Source organism: Pieris napi, chromosome 10 (assembly GCF_905475465.1).
Source record: "Pieris napi chromosome 10, ilPieNapi1.2, whole genome shotgun sequence".
Lineage (NCBI taxonomy): Eukaryota > Metazoa > Arthropoda > Insecta > Lepidoptera > Pieridae > Pieris > Pieris napi.
Window position 1 is genome coordinate 3,800,552 of NC_062243.1, and position 22,231 is coordinate 3,822,782.

Sequence of the window (22,231 nt, forward strand, 5' to 3'; positions counted from 1 at the left end):
CATTTTAGTACAATTTTAAACATAAATTTAAGCAGTAAGTTTAAACAAAGTGTCACTGGATTTTCATTTGTCTAGTCAATACTATTTAATAATAGTAGTGTTGACCTCGTGGTGTGACCGTCCTCATCGCAGCTTCGAACCCTCGAACTTACACTCGCTCGTATGGTGAAATCAGCATGCCTTTGACCCAAAAAGTCGGCGTGTGTTAGGCACAGAAAACTGATAATCTACTTGCATGTTAGAAGATACAGAAATCTGACGACGAATCCAAGACCAAAAGTTTATTTTACATTTTGAAGTTCTTTATACTACGGGGCCGTTCAAGTATTACGTAAGCAGATTTACTGTAATTTGTCTGCCCCCCCCCCCCCCCCCCCCCGCCTCTTATCAGCAAAAATATACAATGTAATATGTGTAAAAAATTAAATAATTATTGTTGATGACAATCAAAGAAAACCCCCTACGGCCCCTACTTTATTAGAAAATATTCGTAAAGGTATTAAATTAGCCCCGCGGTTTTACACGACTTAGAGTAGTTGAGTATCAGGGTAAATATCTAAGTCCTATATAAGTCTACTTATGTAACATAGTCAAGGTTAATGATTTACACATTTTCACGGAAATATATCCTCTGTTGCCATAGTAATAATGCGCTTTGTTCTTTACATAAATAAATACTTATAATTTCCTTAATATCACGACACAATGACCTCACTTCAACGACATTATAAAATCTGCCAAAATTATCAATTTTTTTAATTCTTGAGCTATTTTACCTCAATTATAGACAAAATATTGGGGTTACTTTTTAATATTTTTTCTGAATTCAAAATGTATCGCCATTTATTGAACATAACAACTTTATTTCGATTTTATTTACAAATGACATCGAATTATCACAAATTAAAGATTACATATGATTTACAAAAATGCTATTCAAGGGATACACTTGTATTATTATAAAATATTTTTATTTTATTTTATCGACATAAGGTAGCGAAGTTACAACCTTAAAGTGATATAATAATTCTACATTGAAAGACGCTATTTTAAGTTACAGAATACCAATACTGGTAGAATGCGAATACGCCTCCAAGGTCATTTGAAATGCCCAAACTGTCTAAGAACTAGACACTGTAGGTTAGTGTTTACCAATTTTTTTTAATTATTTGGAATTTGAATTTCAGTTATCATGTTTTGAAAATGTACTAACTGTGATTCGTTAACAATTTTCTAGTAAACTCTTCCTAAAACCATTAATTTAAGTTTCATAATATTAAAAATGATGTATGTACATAGCTGATAAGATTTTTTCAAAGGCGAAGGTGGGGTACAAAAAAGGTTAGGAAACACTGCTGTATATGTTCAAACCTTCTTTGACATTACATCCCGTTAAAAATACCGAACATTAAATTAATGACAATCAAAAATCAATTCATGTCAAATTTTTGAGTGTCATTAATTTGAATATTTAGGAAATATAGTCGGTTATATCACTATCAGTCACTCGTTTGACCTTGCATACACGAGATGTCGGCGTGTGACGCACTTGTATATCAAATTAGTACCTACCAAACACTGGTATGAGTGGTATGTTCTATATTTATTCTCCTTGTCATTACTCTATGGATTTACTCACGACTTTCGAATACTACCTATATGAAAACACGACTTGCTTACAAGCAATGATTTTATTTGGCGGGACATATTTAAAATCCAATAATTTGTCATGATCGTAGAACAATGTGGGATTTGAAAAAAAAACAAAATCCACTTTTTATCATATTTGGATCCTACGTTTACTAAATATTACGGCTACACTAAAAATCCATGTGTTTTAAATTTCAAGTTAATCAGTCGGTAAAGTGACGGATCTGATAGAAACATGTAATTTTTCTAGAAAACTGTGTAATTTAATGTTATTATTTTTATTTTGTTTGCTTGTATGCCAATTTTCATAATAACAGAATATGAATTAAAATAGTTATGACAAAAAGTAACATGATTATTATATTTTAAATATTTTATTTTGAAATGGCTGCCCTGTAAAGTTTACTATTTGTCAGATCCGTCACTATTCTACGACTATGTCGAATTGTTTTTATTAATCTTTCGTTGTTAGATGTAAGTTTTTATAAACAATAAAAAACATATTTCTAACGTATTAGCATAATTTCATTATAAAGAATTTTTTTTACATTTGAGATGAATAGGCATTTTAGTAATGTTTTTGAACATGGGACAAGGTGAGGGTGAATTTCTTTTCTTTAAATGTAATACGTTTTATTTTTCAACAACATAAGTATAGACCGCGTGCATTGAAATAAAAAAAGGCATACATAGTTAATGCATATGACTCGGGAATGAAATTTCGAAATTTGATGGGAAATACTTGGAAATAGGGATTGTATAAAAAAATTACTGAAATATGCCGATTATTAAAATGTCACAAAAATCTTGTCTACACCAGATCCACGCGGAAATCTAGTTATTATAATTTTATATATTAGCGAAGTTAAATTAAAATGTGTGAGATTTTTAATAAATTATTGAAATTATGTTATAAGTATAAATGTCATGGTGATAGCAAAATTTTAAAACAAGTGAACGGATTGTAAAAACATAATGTGTACTACAAACAGATTCAAAACAAATCCACACAAACTAAAGATTTCACTAACACATACATAAAATATGTGTTTGTAATAAGAACTAATGAAGCGAATTTAAAAGTTCATTCATCTACTATTACATCATACTAATATTATAAAGATAGATTTGTATTTTTATGTTTACCGATTTTGTGCTACTTTTACTGACTTAATTTATTTTCAAGATATTTTTAAAATGTGCAGCCGCCCGAGGCCGTTGCTACTAAAAGAATGACATTCTGCATATCGGAAATTTTTCCAAACGTCTATATCATTGATAAAGATTATATAATCATTTAAATCGCTGTGTTAGTCAGAGGCTAAAGGTCGGATACATAATATTAACATATCTACGTCCTGGTTTAAAGAAAATAAAAAATGTCGGAATAATACCCACCTCCTTTGGTTTGGGAAGTTGTTTCAAAATAAGGACGTTGGGTAAAATTTTCAACCAGCCTTGCGATTCTGTAACTCACTTTTCGAACTCTCACAGCGGTTTTCGCAGCGGCGGTCGTGCTAAAATAAGTCGTGAAGCAGTCATTTTACGTTTTGGCACTCTGATAAACAATAAACTACAAGCTCCCTCCGCTTGTCAAGACGTAATGTGAAATAGCTTAACAGAATACCATGAGATTCCAAAAATGACGTGAGTGACGAAGGGAGCGTTGTTAATGCGAGGTGAACTCACGGATTAACAGAATCGCACGGCAGATATCAGACAAAAATTTAACCAAATCTATAAAGTGTTTATTCATACTTCATAGTTACAGATACGGTGTTTAATAAATAAAAAAAAATCAGTGGCTCTACAATCTTTTTAGGTCTGGGCCTTGGATTTCTGTATCTGTTTCGTGATCATTTGTTAATCTTATAGGCAAGTAGGTGAACAGCCTCCTGTGCCTAAAACGCCGTCGACGTTTTCGGTCTAAGGCAAGCCAGTTTCCTCACGATATTCCTTCACCGTTCGAGCGAATGATAAATGCGCACATAGAAAGAAAGTCCATTGGTGCACAGCCGGAGATAGAACCTACGACATCAGGGATGAGAGTCGTAAGCTGAAGCCACTAGGCCAACACTGCTCTAGTTACAGTGTATTACCCTTCAATTATCTAAAGGTTAATATAATGCGTTGGACCAAGATATCAAGGACTTCTCCAAGCAGGAAAAGGACCTCATCTATGAGGCAGAGTATAGACTATAGAGACAAACGTATTGAAAATTAAACCATACTATGCAATTTAATGTATGTAAAACTATAAATACTTGGTATGTAAGACAAGAATACATTAAAAATATTAAGACGCAATAGAGGTCGATTGGGTGACCGGTTAGCTAAGCTAGGGCTGATAATTTAGCTTTCTAGAAGATCCTAATGTGCAATTAAAATTAATTGCCCAAACTATTTAGTTCCGTCTTACTTCGTATTATTAAATCAGTGTGAACACCTCAGCTAAACTATGACCATTGCAACTGGAAATGTATTGGATAGTTGTATTAACAATTACACGTACAATTTAATGTTACAGTCTTAGAATCGTATACAGCTAAATATTTTTCAGTCTAGTCTATATTAATTTTAATTAACACAATTTTACAATCACTGGAAGTTTAAAATTAATTGTCTGGTAACTAAATTCGTTCTTTTGTTTATATGTTGTTGGCAGCCCTAAATAGCCTGGGCGGGGGAGTGACGCTGTATGAATGACGCTACGCTGACGCCGGCTTGCATCGCGGTGTCAAGAGTAAACAAATTACTGTTTGTAAACACAGCCGTGCCCCAGCGTAAACACGTTGTTTAGATGTCAATGCTAATACTAAGGAATCATGATCATTTCATGCTGTGGCTTCTGTCTCGATCGAAACAACCAGAATACTCAGAAATAGTCTGTGCGGAAAGAAAACCATCTTAATACTTCATATGAAAAAATATATAGATTCTGTGTCGCTGTGACTCCACGCCCATTCTCATTTCAAACGTGCATTTGAATTTGGAATATGGCAGGTTACGATCGGTGTTTGTTTAAGACATTTCAAATTTGAATTTAGAATTAGCAAACCTACCAACGCTTACAAACTTTTTCGGTCTAAAGTCCACAGTACATTGGCATTTCTTGGTCTTTATTTGCGAATCTGGTATTTAATACGCATTAAGCAGACCTCTCATAGTTTTAAAATGGAGGTGTGTTACATAAAAACAATTTAATGTTATAATAAATATTATGTCTCTTGACGTAATACAAGCAAAAACAATTCCGTTTTGCAGTTTTAGGTAAATACGCCATTAAACAGGCTTATAATTTTATACGCACTACTCACAAAGTACGTTAGTTTCTGTACACGCGGAGGCTTTCAAGGCTATTTGATGCCACGTGTTGAGGCGTTGTATAGCCTTTTGGAAGCAAACTAAACGTTTATGTGGAATATTATTGAGTTGTTCCCACTTCGACATCTCTTAAAATATATCTGATTTTCAAGTGCATACTAATTGGTAAATTTTTTTACGTTAATATTAAAATTGGTTTTCTTAAACGAATATTAAATTTATTAATTAGTATAAAGTATTTTAATTATGATGTCATTGTATGCATATAAGTAAAATCGTAATAATCAACAAATAACTATGGTTGGTAACAAAACATTGAATTCAGTTTATGAAAAAGGGAGTAAGAAGAGATAAGAAGAGTTTATATATTTGAGTCGAGACCCTTGGGGGGTCGAGTTTGTTGAAAAATAATAAATACAAACTGCATATAGGAACAAAATATTATTTTATTAAAGGAATGAATAATTATAGTGTAGTATTAGTCTTATAATTTTACAGTGACGGGGTCTTAAGACTGTTTTACTTAACTATTTGGCGTTTTCGTGGGTCACATAAAAATGGTTGAGAAACGACGCTTTAGATTATTCATTATCTATGGATATTTCATAAATTGGTTTGTTAGTCTGTAGAAAACACCGCGAGTGTTGGACTGTCATTTAAATTTTAATTCGAAAATTTTTTGGTTAGAACATTTTAGATTATAAAAGTAAAATTGTCAATCTTAAAATACATATTTCAGCAACACATTTGAGTTTCATTTATTTATTTACACTTTGTTGCATTACAATATAAAAAATTAATATAATTGAATGTAAGGGAATGCAACTGGCGGCCTTATCGCTTTCGAGCGATCTCTTCCAAGCAACCACAGTAAGAAAATATTTTTTTTTTAAAATTAAACTAGTGGACCCGACAGACGTTGTCCTGCATGATATTTCAAGCAATTAGTAAAGCAAAGTATGAAAGTACCGACTGCAGCGCCATCTGGCGGGCTGATTTGTGAATCTAAACCATTCCCAGATCCCCTTGAACACACACAAAAAAATTCATCAAAATCGTCCAGTCGTTTGAGAGAACTTCAGTGACATACACACTCACAGAAGAATTATATATATAAAGATTAGATAAGGTAGGCAAGAAGTGCAAGCATACATATTACATATAGTTATTAAAAAAAGAAACTAAACAGGAAAAAGAAACAAACTAATGTAATAAAGGATACATGAAAAATAAAAAGTAAAAAGTGCACATAATAATCATAATAATTTAATTTAAGATCAGTCTCACGTCAGTTAGTAATTCGTACGAAAGTTAGGGATACGATGTGGACAGGTAATGTTTGTACAGAAGAAATTTAAAGGCTTTTTTATTTTTATAATTCACCATATATATATCATTCTAATTTACAAGCATGCAGCAGCAAGCAAGGTAATATTTACGTAATATTTATAGGATTAAGGGGCATATAAGGGGCACATAATTTTATGTGATACTTGTGGCACTCACACTAGTGCGTTGTCGTACTTGCTACGCTCTTTTTATGAAGGACTCTTAGTAGAATATCTTCTTCATACGGAAAAACTTTTTATAGGCTCATATTACATAGTGGTACGCGGCAAAGAGTGTAAATTTCAAACTCAAATGCAGCCTTGAATCTTTTTCACCAAATAATATGGTTGGTCGATGGAGTAAAAGATGCAGCATTTTTCGCCGGATCCTATTGTATTACTTTTAAACCTAGGCCGTTCCTGCTAACAGCATGGATTGAACCAGGGTCTGACTAATCAAGCCCTGATCGGCGGAAGTTAGAAATTAGAATATCATTCCTGGTTCGCAATTATACAATTCAGTCTTATTAACATCTTGCAAATATACGAGTTAGTCCATAAATAGTTGGACCAAAAACTATATCAAATGTAAAAATCCTATTTATTCTTTATAGAGAGTAGGTACTTAAGATTAAAATAAATGATCTAAAATTTACACCTAAAGTATGAATTATACTGTATAAGTACTGTAAAAAGATCAACAAATATCTTGATTACAAAATAGAAAATGTTTCTTATGTTCAATCAATATATTTTTAGATTAAATTATAATTAATACAGCAAATACACGCAATTACGATAACGTATCAACCTGTTGAAGAGGACAATGCATATTCTAAATTTAAATTTAACTCGTATTCCTGGTCAAAGTAGAAATATTTTTAAATTAAGAACGACAATTTTTCGCATTACGCCTACCATTATACGCCTTATGTATGCCAAGCATTTTGAATATGAAACCGGTTATTCTAGACGTGATGCGTCCGCGTCGTAATGGAATATTTCGACTCGCTATAAATTAATAACACTACACGGTCAGCAATTTATAAAGAAATTTGACTCTATCATTTAGGGCATACATTCCTCAACGTTTCTCATAATCGTTATGACCATACATTTTTTAAATCGAAAGTTTACAAATAATCTGTGATGTTAGTTCATAAATTTAAAAACACATTAAAATTTCCACAGTCAATTTCAGTCCTTAGCATAATACGATAAAATCACCACGGCCATGAGTTGACGAGGCATTTCCAGGCACAAAAACGTGCGAAATATCTATAGATACTTTTTTGAGTACATAATATAATAACATTGTAATTATATGATTTAATTTAAAAAGCAATACAACCTTATAAACAATTTTTATAAGGTTTCGTGGTCGTTCTACATCTCTTAAACAGCACGAGGCATGCCGTTAGTGTAGATTTACCCTGAATTTTTTCGCGATATTTTGTTAAATAAAATATATAATAAAAATTGCCTTTTGCAAGTTTGCCAATCCCGACAAAAGCCTCCTCCAGACTCTTCCATTCTGCCCTTACTCGCCCCACTCTTGACTCAACCTTGCTTGCAACCAGTTTTATTACATCCTCCCCATCTCTTGTACTCTGCCCTTTATTTTTACAATATTTGAATTCTCTTGATAGTTTGACTCCACTTCTCAGTTCCTCGCAAGGTGTGTCCCATCCGACTCCACTTGACCTTTCGAATACTCTTTGTTACGTCCTCTATCCTTGTCGTTTCGCTAATATAAATATTTCTAACCCTACCTCTTTTGACATTCTTAATGAATTTCTCTCCATTGCTCTTAATTTTTTTGATTTGACCGAAGTTCAGTTCAGGCTTTAATTTTATTACTGCAAATTTGGTCAGGAAATTAGTTTCGGTTTTACAGAGTAGCCCTGCCGCTACTCGATCCGAGCCGCTAGTCAAAAATAAACTGTGCCATAAAAATGTATTATAGATCAACTCATACGCAGTAACCCGCTAGACGCGCCAGTCATTCCGCTAAATCCAATACATTTTTTATTCATGAAACGATTGACGTTTGTATGTTAATTCACAGTAGGTCCCGGCCCGCTGGATGAAATATTGAATTATTGCCGAAAGTCGGGGATATATCGAGGAGGTCTGCCCAATATTAATCCGATGGCTACGAGCCTGGCAGGAATTCAAATAAATCGGTTCTGTGACAAACAAGACGTATAAATCAATCAGGGCAAGGTGGTGTGCAAGTCTATTGCATTCGCCCCTTTCAAATATCCCCGGCGTATATCAAAAGTGGAACAAATTTGTATCGGTAAATTTATGACCAAGGTTAAACTAAACTTGTTACGAGTTTCAGGTGAAACGTTTTATTTATCAGTTGCCTTTTGATTTATACTTTTTTCACGACAAGTGTTCGATATTTGAATTAGTGTAGCGGTAGATTCAGTTGAGACTGTGCGCGAGCTGTGATTTTTGTATAATAAAATCTTAAAAGACAGAGTAAAAGCGCCAACGTAGAATATATCTGGGGCCGTCCATCAGGGGCGCTGTAAAATATTTCCTAGAAATATTTATGATAAGTTACATTTAACGCTTTGTTAAACCCATAGTAGAGCTACTGTTAGAACTTTAGAATTTTATCGTATTTTTTTAGAATCTACATGCGGGAAATGTTAAAAATTCGGGCCCGTCCAATTGTAACTACTATACATATAGCCAAGCGCATCACGTTAATTAACCGGCTGTTTTCTTGAAATCCTCAAGCATCAATATTAACAGGCACGTAAAGAAATAGTAATGTCCTTTAGTTTGTTTTTATTTTACAGAATATAAATTTAAAATACGAATTGAAAATCCCAGCAAGGGCAAGAGGAAAATAATAAAGTTTCACAATTTCTTGTTGGGCTATCCCACTGGATTTACACCCATATAACATATTATACAATAATTTACGCTAGAGATACTGTTAATAGCGACCTCTTAACCAGTAATTGTAATATTTCAGTTAATTTACAAAACATAACGATACCTACCTTCCTTAGGTATCACATTACCGATTGTATCGTACAAATCAGTTAGTGTGTTTATGAAGTATTAATAAAACCAATTTATTTACATCACAATAATACAAAACAGGAGAAAAATAAAATTAAATAAATGAAGACAAAGGATGTAAATGTTCTGTCTTACTGCTAAAAGCAGTTTTTCCCAGACAACCCAAACATAAATAATTCAACATTGACAAAATAAAATACCAAACTTAAAACTATGTACTTCATATACATAGGTATAACAAAAGTTTATTGGTACAAATGTTGCTAGTTGTTTCTTAAATGTAAATATAAAGGTATATCAGCGCGACAGACAGCCCCTCGTGCAGAGGCTGTTTCAGCGCAGAGGAATCAGTCACCCAGGTAGTCCTGGAATGCGAGGCTGTGGCTAATCAACGTGCAGAAATCCTAGGAACAGTGAGGTCACTCCGTGAAGCCTGTGAAGTGCCCAGGAGACTTCTGTGCTTCTGGAAGGAGCTGGGCTTGCTAAATTAGCCGCACAACGGACCAATTAAGTGTCTAATTGCGGAAATGAGTCTACCAACCCTAACCGTAACCCTAAAGGTATATTAATTTTTAATAATATGTTAGGATAACTCATATTAGCAAATAAAAGTTGTTTAATGAGAAAATAATTATGTCATGCTTTTTACAATAAATGGTACACGTGACCAGCTGGCATATCAATAAATATTGAACACTAAGGTGACGGCAACTCTGGGGTTATCGCTAAAGGACGTCACTCAGTGAAAAACAAGAGCAAATATGATTTAAGAGAATATATTTACATATATTAGCTGCTTTGCAACGGTGCCCACACAAAGTCACACACAAAAATCTGTTATGAATATAATTTACTAAAATTAATTAATGTAGCATTTTTACTATTAAACAATATATTTAAATACGGTTGAAATGTCTTATGACATTTGACAGATGCAATGACTGAATGTCAACAGTCTGTGGGTTATCTGTGATAAACTGTGGAAGAAGTTTTTGCATGGATGTATTATTTAAATTTAAGAATATCAGCACGATACATTATTTATTAAGAATATCTTTCAAATTAAGTTGTAAGTACTGTAATCACTGGTACTTTAAGATAATTCAATGGCATTAATATGTTATGATTTATTAATATTCGTTTGACTTTAAGTACTTAAATAAAAATGGCCACACATTTCAGACACTTCAAATTGCATGGGCAATTAATTTCAATATTATAACGGAAGAATAATATATTTCTTATATAAATATTCTTTGCAAGATAAGTTATCGCAAAGAGGAAAAACAGGCATTTAATAAGCATATATTGTGGATTGATATCATTGCTTTTAATTACGAATGCAGTTTTTATATTATAATGTATGTATTAAAACCTTCATTTAAATGAAAATGCATTTTGTAAAAACAAAACCACCGCTCATATGATTTGTTATGCCGCTATTTACTAATAACAATCAAGCGACGCGAACCATCATCTCATTTAAATTAGAGTCCGCGCCACCACTGAATGCCGATAGACGCGGCGCTAGCGAGTAGCGCAGCGTAGTAATATGTTGCTAGTACTAGGTGCAAGGCTATTTTACCCCAACGTAACATAAATTAATATGAAATTCGCGAACTACTCTCCAAGATTTGCTTCTAATGTTATACCTTAAAACGAATAAAATAATATTTCACTGTAACGACAAATTTAGTTCCAGGGTTCCCGTCGGCAATGAGTGGTGGCGCGGACTCTAAAGCAAGTATTTAGTATTTCTGGATGTCAACTATGTTTATGTCCGTCTATATACGAAACAATTGAAATTTAATTATGAAATTCTTTTTTTTATTTTTGGTTAATTCATTTAAGATATTGTAAATATTTACACGTAATTAAAAAGTTATAAATAGAAAATTAAAACAAATTTAAAAAGATTGGTCCCTGTGGCAGTGTAATTTTAAACCTGGCTGCATTTCCTCGCCGTGTTGCGATACTTATTCGTTGAGCGAGGAAAGTAAATCTGATAATTAACTGCATTTAAATTGATATAACTTTTTTACTTACTTTGTTTTATTTTGCCAAGATATAACAGTCCGGGAAAAATTACGCACGTTTGAGTCATCAAAAAAACTCATTTTAATGTTTAAAAGTGCTTCGCCGGCCTATAAACTTAATCTGTATGAGCTTCCTAATTTTAACCCGTAGACGTATTGCTATTCAAAGTCTTTTATCGATATTGCTTTCCGATATTCACGCTTATTTATAAAGTAAACAAAATGACCGTAACTTTCCTAAGTCCCAGAGTCAATTGGGTCGATATCGTTTAAACAAGCCATATCAAGGCCAAATTCACCCGTCACATCACGTTCTTCACGAAATCGCCATATCCATTGCTTCAAATGTATAGTCAAATAAAAACGATAGCGAGAATATTGTGGAATGGAAGTGAAACAATTGAAGTTGTTATATCAACTTGTTGCTACTGTGATAAGATATCTATTCGAATTAAATAGATCGTTGATGTTCTTTGTATATTTAAGATTTCTTAATAAATACTTTTATTAATAATGTGTTCATTTCTATTTGCAATATTAGATGATCAATCAAACGTTGCCGTAAAACTTAACCCAAAGAGATCTTAAATGTTATCTCTGAGCTATTAATTTTTTTTAATTGTTATGAGTAAGTAGGCATGCACAACGCATTATAGAGCGTTATAAGTGGATTGCCTTGCGATTCTGTAACTCACCTTTCGAACTCTCACAGCGGCTCGCAGCTGCGGTCGCGCTCAAATCAGTCGTGAAGCAGTCATTTTACGATTTGGCATTCTGATAAACAATAAACTCCAAGCTACAAGCCGCTTGTCAAGACGTAATGTGAAATTGCTTAACAGAATACCATGAGATTCCAAAAATGACGTGAGTGACGAAGGGAGCGTTGTTAGTGCGAGGTGAACTCACGGATTAACAGAATCGCACGGCTGGCCTCGAACCAACTTCACACGGCAAAAGGTGTGTAATCGAAACTGTACGTAAAAAAATACTTATAAGAAAGCCTACGACCACAAGTCAATCTTTTTGATTTAATTTTATGCGACGAAAGTTTAAATACAAAAATGTATGTCAATATATCTATCATCATCCCAAGTTTATCGGCTACCACTTCCGTTTCCATAACAAGATACCAGTTACAATCCTAAGCTGAGGAAAACTCAAGTTTTAATAGGGAAGGCGTATACGATAGGTTTCGAAGAAAAGCGATATATGGACATAATTATTCTCAGCTTTTCAAGCGTAATAAAAGTTTTGGTATTATGGTTAACAAGTATCGGAGATTATATAAATTTAAGGCATATTTCATATTCATAAAGAATAAATGTATATTAAACCCTTTTTTAAGTAGATAAAGGACCTTTATTTGAATATTATTTCTTGCATCAGCAACATTATGCATCATTGTTTTAATGGGCTTAATACACGCAATATAATATACATTATACATATATATACCTATATATAAGTAAATAAGTTTTAAATTTATTTTGATGTTCTGTTAGACAGATAAAAATGTCTAGCTTATGTTTCCACCACGCCGTTGTAAACTTCTTTTTTATCATGTAATAAATAAATACATAACTAGATACGTTCCAATCCTGTAAAATGTATTATAAAATACATATCTATGCCCTCATGTAAATAAAGATCAATATTCATTTGAGTACGACGCCATTCTGTATTAAACAATAAAAAAATCAGCCTGAGATTTCTAAAACTGTTTCATGATCATTTTTAAATCTAATCGGCAAGTAGGTGATCAGCCTCCAGTTCCTGACACACGCCGTCCACTTTTTGATTCTAAGACATGTCGGTTTCCTCACGATATTTTCCTTCACCGTTCGAGCAAATGTTAAACGCGCACATAGAAAGAAAGTCCAATGGTGCACAGCGGGGGACCGAACCTATGACCTCACGTATGAGAGTCGCACGCTGAAGCCACTAGGCCAACACTGCAACACTTCAGTATTAAACGTTGAATCAAAAACTTAATTTTTAAATGCAATTTAAAATTTTGACTTACATTCGGGTTTGAACTAATTCAAACGACTCTTAATTTATAGGAGTATTTATGTGATAATGTTCTGCGAGTATCCAGCAGCCTTATTGTAAGAATATTTTTTATTCAATCTCCTAGTACCATTCATAAATATCTTAGAATCTAATGGTACCTTGGATAAAAGGCTTTAGTACACATATGTATACATAGTGACTCGTGATTCACTTGAAACATAATTGGATTTATAATAATTTTGTCTACCCGCGACTCGCTAACGACGGTGCCGTTAAAATCAGCAGCGGTATTTGAAATTATTTGACACAATGTCACACTTAGCGAATTATGTCAATGTCTTGCTTATCATATCGATATGTTCTACTAACCTTAGCACAGCGATAAATCACTATATTATTTGAATTTATGAGACACCATACAAATAAATAATCGCATTAAAATAAAAGAACTGAGTTCAAGGGCTATATTAAAAATACTAATGGGTAAAATATTAGGAAAAGTAAAAAAACTATCAATATTTTAACATTACTAAATAACTATAAGACTAATAAATAATAGAAAAAAAAGATATTCGTGTATAATGTCAAATAGTAACATCCTAGTTAATTATTTCTTGTTCGATTATTATCTTTTAATCAATCTTTTTGTACAAAGCACAACAATATTGGCTCACGAATCGAACCTTAGATACAGATTCTTTAAGAAACTTCACAGAAGTTGACCTTAGAGGGTTATTATTTAATACTATTATACATTATACATAGGTACTCGTAGATGTCTAGACCAAGCGTTTTCAAGGCATAATACAGAGACAGCAAGAAGGTATGTAACACGATATAAAAAATGGCCTAAAAGACCAGACAAAACAGTAAGTAATATAAATACATTACTTACTGTAAGTCTTATCCATTTATAAAAACCCTTGTTTGCTTGTGCATGAAGCGAACTCTTAAGTTTTTGCTGGAATACGTTCTGCGTGTTTTGCGGTTACACGGTCACGCAGGATGATCATATTATATATGACCCATCCGTCCAAATGCAACGGCTGTAGATTCCTTCATTAAATTATTTCTAAGGATGTAATTTTTTTTATATAGAGGTATATAATTCAGCCTCGACTTTTTATTAGCCTGCGATACAAGTGGACCAAAGTGCTTCAAGTGTAAATACCGTTTGTCAAAAAGGTTTTGGATACGAAAGTCATAGTTCGAGCTAAATCTAGACCATGAATGTCTATGGTCTAGATAGATAAACTTTTCTAAACGTTGACGCGGTTAGTTCTTAAGCAATTAGACAAGGGATCTATGTAAACTTGGGCTGACTGTAAAATTTAATTTGTAGAGTATTATTTTTCAAGAAACCAAAGTCTCCAAACTCTTTTGTACGAATGGCGCAATCCCATGTTAGCAGAAATAAAGGGTAATTATCATATAGCGTACGGTTGACAACGGGAAAACTAATCCATATTGTGATTGTAATGGAAAATCCAGAAAATGACAAATATTTATCATGTTAAAACCCATTAACCATGAATGAGCCTGCGCATCTTATCTTTCACATAATATTCTCTGCAAATAATGTCGGTTATCACAGCAAGATGGCGCTTGTGTAAATTAAAATAACCTCAATTACTTGGTAAGAAAGGTCTCATTCGGAATTTTCCTATAGATAATACAATAAATTATGACAGCGAAGTCTTTAGGTACTTAAAATTAAGAGGATACAATTAATAATAATAAATTCTTTATTTCACACGAATGTGATAAGATGGATGAACAAATAACTGCACAATCAATTGTCAAATCAGCAAGTAAAAATAAAATAAATAAATCAATCAATGGCGCTACAACCTCTTTAGGTCTTGGCCTCAGATTTCTGAATTTGTTTAATGATAATTTTTAAATCTAATAGGCAAGTAGGTGATCAACCTCCAGTGCCTCACGCCGTCGACTTTTTGGGTCTAAGTCATGTCGGTTTCCTCACGATGTTTTCCTTCACCGTTCGAGAAAATGTTAAATGCGCACATAGAAAGAAAGTACATTAGTGCACAGCCGGGGATCGAACCTACGACCTCAGGTATGAGAGTCGCACGCTAAAGCCACTTTCCCCTTCTTTTTTGACGTTCATAAGTGTACATTGTGTTAGCTATATGAATAAATGATTTTTGACTTTTGACTTTTTTTTGACTAGGCCAACACTGCTCAACAAGTAAAAATAATTTCAATTATTCTCACACTACGAGCATAATGCCACAAACCTTCTACTTAAAATTGCCTCATACTGTTATAAATTTGATCCATAACTTCTGCGAAGGCTTTCTTTGCCTATTATTCTTTATTAATGATTGAGTTGACTAGTTATCATATTACACTTAGCCAATTACCTGCTATGTACTTAGCTATTAGATTATCGTTTATTCCATTCTAATATTGTTTCCACATAATGTACATGATAAATAAAGCACAAGAATTACTTGAAACTAATACTAATAATAATAATCACATCTACGTATAGATAATAATTTTACTACCAACATCTACATCAAATAAAAAAAAGGTTTGTATACACGCGTTAGAAGTTATACTTGGCGTGACAAGTAAAAATGTTTTCAGAAATTTTATTCTACGTTTGTCGAAAAATCTACACTAACAATAGAAAAAACTAAAATGTTGACTATAGCTAACTTCAGGGTGTCGGTTTTTTGTGACGGCGCGCGCGCGTATCGTAAAAAATTACTAAAATTTAAAAATTAACTATATTCAAAAAAATTCAAAATGAGATAAATACATAATCAGCCTACGTGTATATCAACTGCCTAAGAACTTGCGACTGCACATTTATTGAATCGCAGTAGGAATAGCTGCCTAGCAATCTGCGTAAAAGAGATGCCGTCCTTTCCCGACGTATCGCCCAGGAGGCATCAGTATGATCCTGGCCAATCATGGCAGGGGCACTGCAAAAGCGTGGCAGTCCCAACAGCATCCTAAATTCGTTACGCGCAAGACACTTTGCTTAATGATCTGCATCAACAGAGGTATCCAGACACACAGTTGTGTATTTAAATTATTAATAAATGTTACAAAAACTACCGCGAATGTCGCTGCTACATATATTTCACTAAAAGAGGAAAAAATTGCCTATGGAAGATTTTGACGTAAGGATAATCGGTGATTTCGCGAAGTGTCTAACGGGTTCTCATAACGGTGGAATTCATTTATTATTCAGCAGGGTCCAACCTGACCAATACAATGAATACGAATTTAACTCGGCGAGATGAAACAGAGACTGTTCCATATTTCCCACTGTTATTTGAAATCGGCCTTTACTCGTGAAGAGGCTAACATAGACTAGGATGAATTAAATTTTAATTCAAATTGATAAATTGTGTGTTCATCAACCAATATCAGGAATATTTTTGAAGTGAAATGCGCCTAAGCATCAGCGTAAATTTTTTACGGATAAAACGCAATAATAATAATTAATAATATTAGCGTCACGAAGATGTGCAGCGTGTCATAGAAATTATATTTTTTAAATTAAAATTTCGTAAAGAGTATGCAAAATAATTTATTGAAAACTCAAATGGAATTGAAAATTAAAATGACACGTGTTTTTATTATCTAAGAATAAATTTAAAAGATTAAATTTATAATCAGTAATAATTTTCGACACTTAATATTTTAATGAAAGTTAAATTCATTAAATTCCTAACATATTTTCCCCCTTTCCCCCTTCTAAGTCTCGGAAATCTAAAGTTTTACATTTGTATAAATATGAACAAAACTTAAAAATTAGTTTGCCAAAGAAGTTTCACTTCTGACATAGTGTGTACTTTGTACGCACGCACTTTTTTTATTTTATTTATTTGAAATCAGCATATTTCAACTGACTTTAAAAAGGGATTATCAGTTTGACCTCTATGTATGAGATATTGTCGTTGAATAATAAATATCGGTATAGGTTTCAATACACGTGTGCCAAATTTCAAGTCAATGTCCACAAATTCCTCGAAAACTGAATCACATCGAGATTTTATTTAAATTTAGCTGTATTTCATAACATAGGGAACAGTCCAAGTTTCATCAAAACTGGTGCAGTAACAGACATACAATTTCTTATATTTTATATGTATATAGTCATATATCATAATAAAACTCCATTATATCCAAGTTACGTAATCATTATTACAATACTATTTTCTTTATACTAAATGTTCAAATTAAAATTCTCAATGGAAATAAAAAACACATTATAGTATTTACATATAATGTGTAAGTACAGTCTTGCTATTAACAATAGTAAATAGTTTCATTAGGTTTGTGTAATTTAATTATAAAAAAAGAGAATTTAACAGTGACTTAAAATATTTAATTAAATAATAAGGGAGTTTTAAGTAACACTTGAACAGTTGAACTATTATTACTATAACAGTTATTTTTATTATGTAATAAATTTACGTTTATACTAAAATGTTTTATTTAAATATGCAGTACCAAACAAAAGGAGTAATTCTATATCTGGACATTAGTGAATTCATCCACCCTAAATCGCGTATTTAAGTCGTACATCGTTGAGTGATTTTAACACATTGTTAATCAGATAGACATACATTAGCAGCGTCTCAGGTGCAATGAAATATAAACACAATTACGTGTGTTATAAATGTTGTATTGGCATGGAACCGGCGTTAAAATGGCTATTGTATGCGTAAACATAAATCAATGCCACGGGTACGTTCGTGAAGGTCACCAGTTCGATGAGTTAATTTTGCTGAAATTATCCGTATTAATCCGTTGAACATCATACAGTTAATTACTGTATGATAATTAACAGGTAGTGTAGTATTTATTTAAATAGAAAACGTATGGTTAAATGTGTGATTATTATCTGTAATAGATAAACTTTTGATTGGGATTAATTTAAGGTAATCTCAAATAACTATTAATCGACGAAGTACGTTGTGTAAGAAAAAAAATGTCTTTGGTTTTCGCAAGTATTTAACGGACGAATTATTTAATTATTATATTCAATTTGATACAATGTTTTACTATTCAGAATGGTGAGACTGAAAATTTTCATTTAAACATTTAATATAGTAGTATTCCACATTATATTGTAATAATGATTACGTAACATGGATTAGTTTATAATGGAAGTTTATTATGATAAGTACTTATCGGACGTCAGCTCGGATTGAGATAACATAAGCTACTGCGCAGTTCTGCCAAAATGCGTGCGAGTTCTCGGAAATATTACTATTTGTTAGGATTGCTGAAGTTTTTCCCCAGTTCCACGTACAATTAACAAGCTTATTGAACACGATCAATATATTCAAAAAATCATCTCAGAAATAATACTAAACGACTTTTTAAATTTAGTTTCATTACTAAGATAAATACATTATATAATAAAAAATAATTAGTATAATTAAAGAATATACAAATATTTCACATAAAATTATAGAAAGGTGCAATTTACACCTCCGTTTCGTACTGTATGAAAAATCGACAAAGAAGAACTTGTCTTATAAGAAATGCACACTTTTAAATGAAGGCGCAATGAAGTCTTTAAGAATTAGTTTTTTTTTAATAGAACAGGGGGCAAACAGGCAGGAGGCTCACCTGATGTTAAGTGATACCACCGCCCATGGACACTCTCAATGCCAGAGGGCTCGCGAGTGCGTTGCAGGCCTTTTAAGAAAATTTAGTTAAAGTAAAGCAGAAAAAACTTACCTTCCAACCAGCTGACGAGTTGCTATCTCCCTTATCCTTAAAATATGGCACATTTTGGACCATCCACTCGTAGATTTGAGACAGAGTCAGCCTCTTGTCCGGTGATGATGTGATGGCTTGCGTAATGAGATCGGCGTAGGAGAGGTTTCCCCAGGCGTTTCGGCGAGAGGAATTTTTCTTCGTTGCTATTGGCAACGGTGGCGCGCCTGGAAAGTTGACCGTTATTATTCAAAGGTTATGCCTTTTGCGTGCATGTATTCAACTGATAAGGTTTTTATGCAATTCTAACTCAGCTGTCTAATGGAGTTTTTTTGCTGTGAACTTTTTAAGGTAGACAATTGCAATATTATTCATTATTTTTTACTGTATGACGCATATGTTCGATGTTTTAACAAGAAATTAAATTTATAATGATTTATTTATATGTTGTACTTCTAATTCATAAACAAATGTTCTTTAGAATCACGTAGAAATCTTTTGTCGCTTGTAGATAAATATATTTCATAGACTTGTAAATATGTACAGAGAAATGCTTAGTTATGAATAACGGATCGTGATATTATAAAACTATCAGAAAAGTCTTATTTTATCTATTACAAAAATATTATTTTTAATTTATCATATCAACTACTGAAGATTGTAACAATGTATTCTAATATAATTTAATTTATTGGCCTTGATTCAAATTATATTTAAAACTATCTATTTTTATCATCACATAGAATATACTCATTAGGTCTTAAGTACTAAGTATAATTATATTTCCTACTTAAAGTTATACTTCCTCATTCAAATAAACTCAGTCTATTGCATCTCTTTTCAACACAGCGTAAATACAATTTGACAAAAAGAGACGAAAGAACTTTAGTACAAAACTGTAGGCTTTTAGAATAATAGTGTTTTATGTGGTACGGATGCTGTTTATATTTATTTATGTGGTCAGGTCTTAGCCAAATGTTTATCTATACTTTCAATACTATTTTGTTTTTGCTAGAGCAGTTTTTGTCTAGTTCGTACCCATGTGCACCGATGGATTTTTAAAGTGCGCATCACACTCGATCGTACCGCGAAGAAAATTCATCAGGAAAGCGGCATGCCTTAAACCTCAAGAGTTACAGCCTGTGTGCAATATAGATCACGTATTTCCTCTTTTAAAGAATTCAGATATTAAAGGGCATGACTAAAGGTTGTATCGTCAAAATTTTTTCAGCTGGCTAACTTAATTAGCAAATGGCAGATGATCTTACATATAAAATTCTCGTGTCACAAAGTTCGTTCCCATACTCCTCCGAAACGGCTCGACCGATTCTTATGATTTTTTTTATGCATGTTCAGTAAGTGTAAAAATCGGCTACTACGAGCTATCTTTCAAACCCCTAAGTTATAAGGGGGTGTGTATAACAATTTTTTTAGACAATTTTGTTTGTTTATGATACAGCATACAAAATACATACAACCCTTAATTGTCACCCCTCTGCGACCCCTATTTTTTATGTGTATGACTTGAAATCTGAGGTTTATATATACCTACCTAGAGAAAAGTTCACAAAACAACCTAAAAAGTTTTTATTTCGGAAAACCGAACAGTCTCTAGCGTAGCATAGCAAAATGTTTCATGTTGGTATGTACTAAACAGGTAGGCTAAGTAAAATCACATTAAGGGGAAACGAAGTTCGCGGGGACAGCTAGTGTTATGTAAAAAAATCCTTATCTATAAAATATTTCTTACTTATTACTCGTTGTGTGGTAATCTTTTAAGAACTTAAATTGATTACGATTCATGATATGATAATGAAAATGCAATGTATTAACCCCTTTTTTATAGATAATTAATTAGTCTAATTGCACTGTAATTGAACAAAAAGTCTATCACTCGATGCAGCACAAACAATTTTTTTGGCTTTATTATGTATGCTTGTCTATTTATTGATTTAAGTAGTTTTAGTTGCCATGGAACTATTTACTGTGAACTTCATTTTTAATATTTATTTAGTAGGAAATTAGGATAATGTACATAGACTATAGAAATTTATGATTATACTAATTAATTGTTCTAAATGTTTTTGATCAATTAGATTTTATTATCTACAAGAAGTAACTTCGATGACCTTCACATACCTAAGAATGGTAATTTCTTCTTTAGTTATTAAGCTTACTTGGCATTGAAAATTAATGAGTACCTATTCTACTATGTACACGTTGCGTTTTAAATTAAATATTTAAGCCTCAATTACCAGTAAGATTCTGATTAGAATTCTTTTTGGAGCCCCCGTCTTCCGCTGGGTCAACGTAGTTCTCTGGCCTGGGCAAAGGCCACGTGTTCGATCGAGCCCTCGTTTGGGGTTCAAATCCAACCTCTGCTAGTTCACCTAAGGGCTCCAGCTCTCCCATAGCTCCCTCTAACTCGGAGAGAGCGGTCTGGGAAGACCACGGGCTATGATAACTTCCCCCTCCCAAAGACATCTTTATTAATTCTAATTTCACTGAGCAGTGGAATTTTTTAGTAGGTGTGTCGCACTGAGCGCTCACTGGCGCGTGCCTTCACAGGTGCTTACCCCACTATCACATTCACCTTCATATTTGATTCTTTCTTTTTCTAGAATGTCGTTCGAGCTCGGACCGAGAAATTCAAAGAGGTTATCTAACTCCTTATCGGTGTTATACGAAGCCAATAACATGTGGCGTCTCACTAACACTCATAAACAGAGCTGCGTGTAGATCACGTCAGTCGAGCACATCGGACCGGTCTCTAGAGGCGATTTTCGCTAAATATAAGCTCGGAACGCGGCGGGGGCGGGACGCACACCACGTGAGCGACTACGCGCCGATTTTCCAATTCATCACAGGCCAGCTAGAGGCGCGATAACCTTGTAACGTGGCTAGCGATCACGTTACCAGTCTACTATAAATGTGGTCGAATTGTGTTCCGGAGTAGCACTGCACTTAAACGTTTTCAAAAGTTTTAAAGCGAACACTAACGGAAACTTTTCCACACTGATAACAGTAATCACTGGTGGACGCGTTACTGTCCTCTAGAGTACGCAAGAGTAACCCTGAGTTATGATTGTAAGAGTCCACGCGGTCGGCGATTCTTGCTACTGC

The 22,231-nt window shown here is 33.2% G+C and overlaps 1 protein-coding gene across 1 annotated transcript in view; it reads right to left on the reverse strand.

Annotated features, from left to right (window-relative positions):
* LOC125053362 (forkhead box protein O) overlaps positions 1-21,857 on the reverse strand; it is a 92,519-nt gene extending 70,662 nt beyond the window's left edge. Inside the window, exons 1-2 of the mRNA XM_047654703.1 lie at positions 21,364-21,857; positions 19,130-19,335 (exon numbers count right to left, since the gene is read on the reverse strand). Of these exons, the coding sequence (XP_047510659.1) occupies positions 19,130-19,335; positions 21,364-21,592 (435 nt within the window). The 5' untranslated portion in view covers positions 21,593-21,857. The remainder of the gene's footprint in view (positions 1-19,129; positions 19,336-21,363) is intronic.
* Positions 21,858-22,231: the final 374 nt, after the last annotated feature.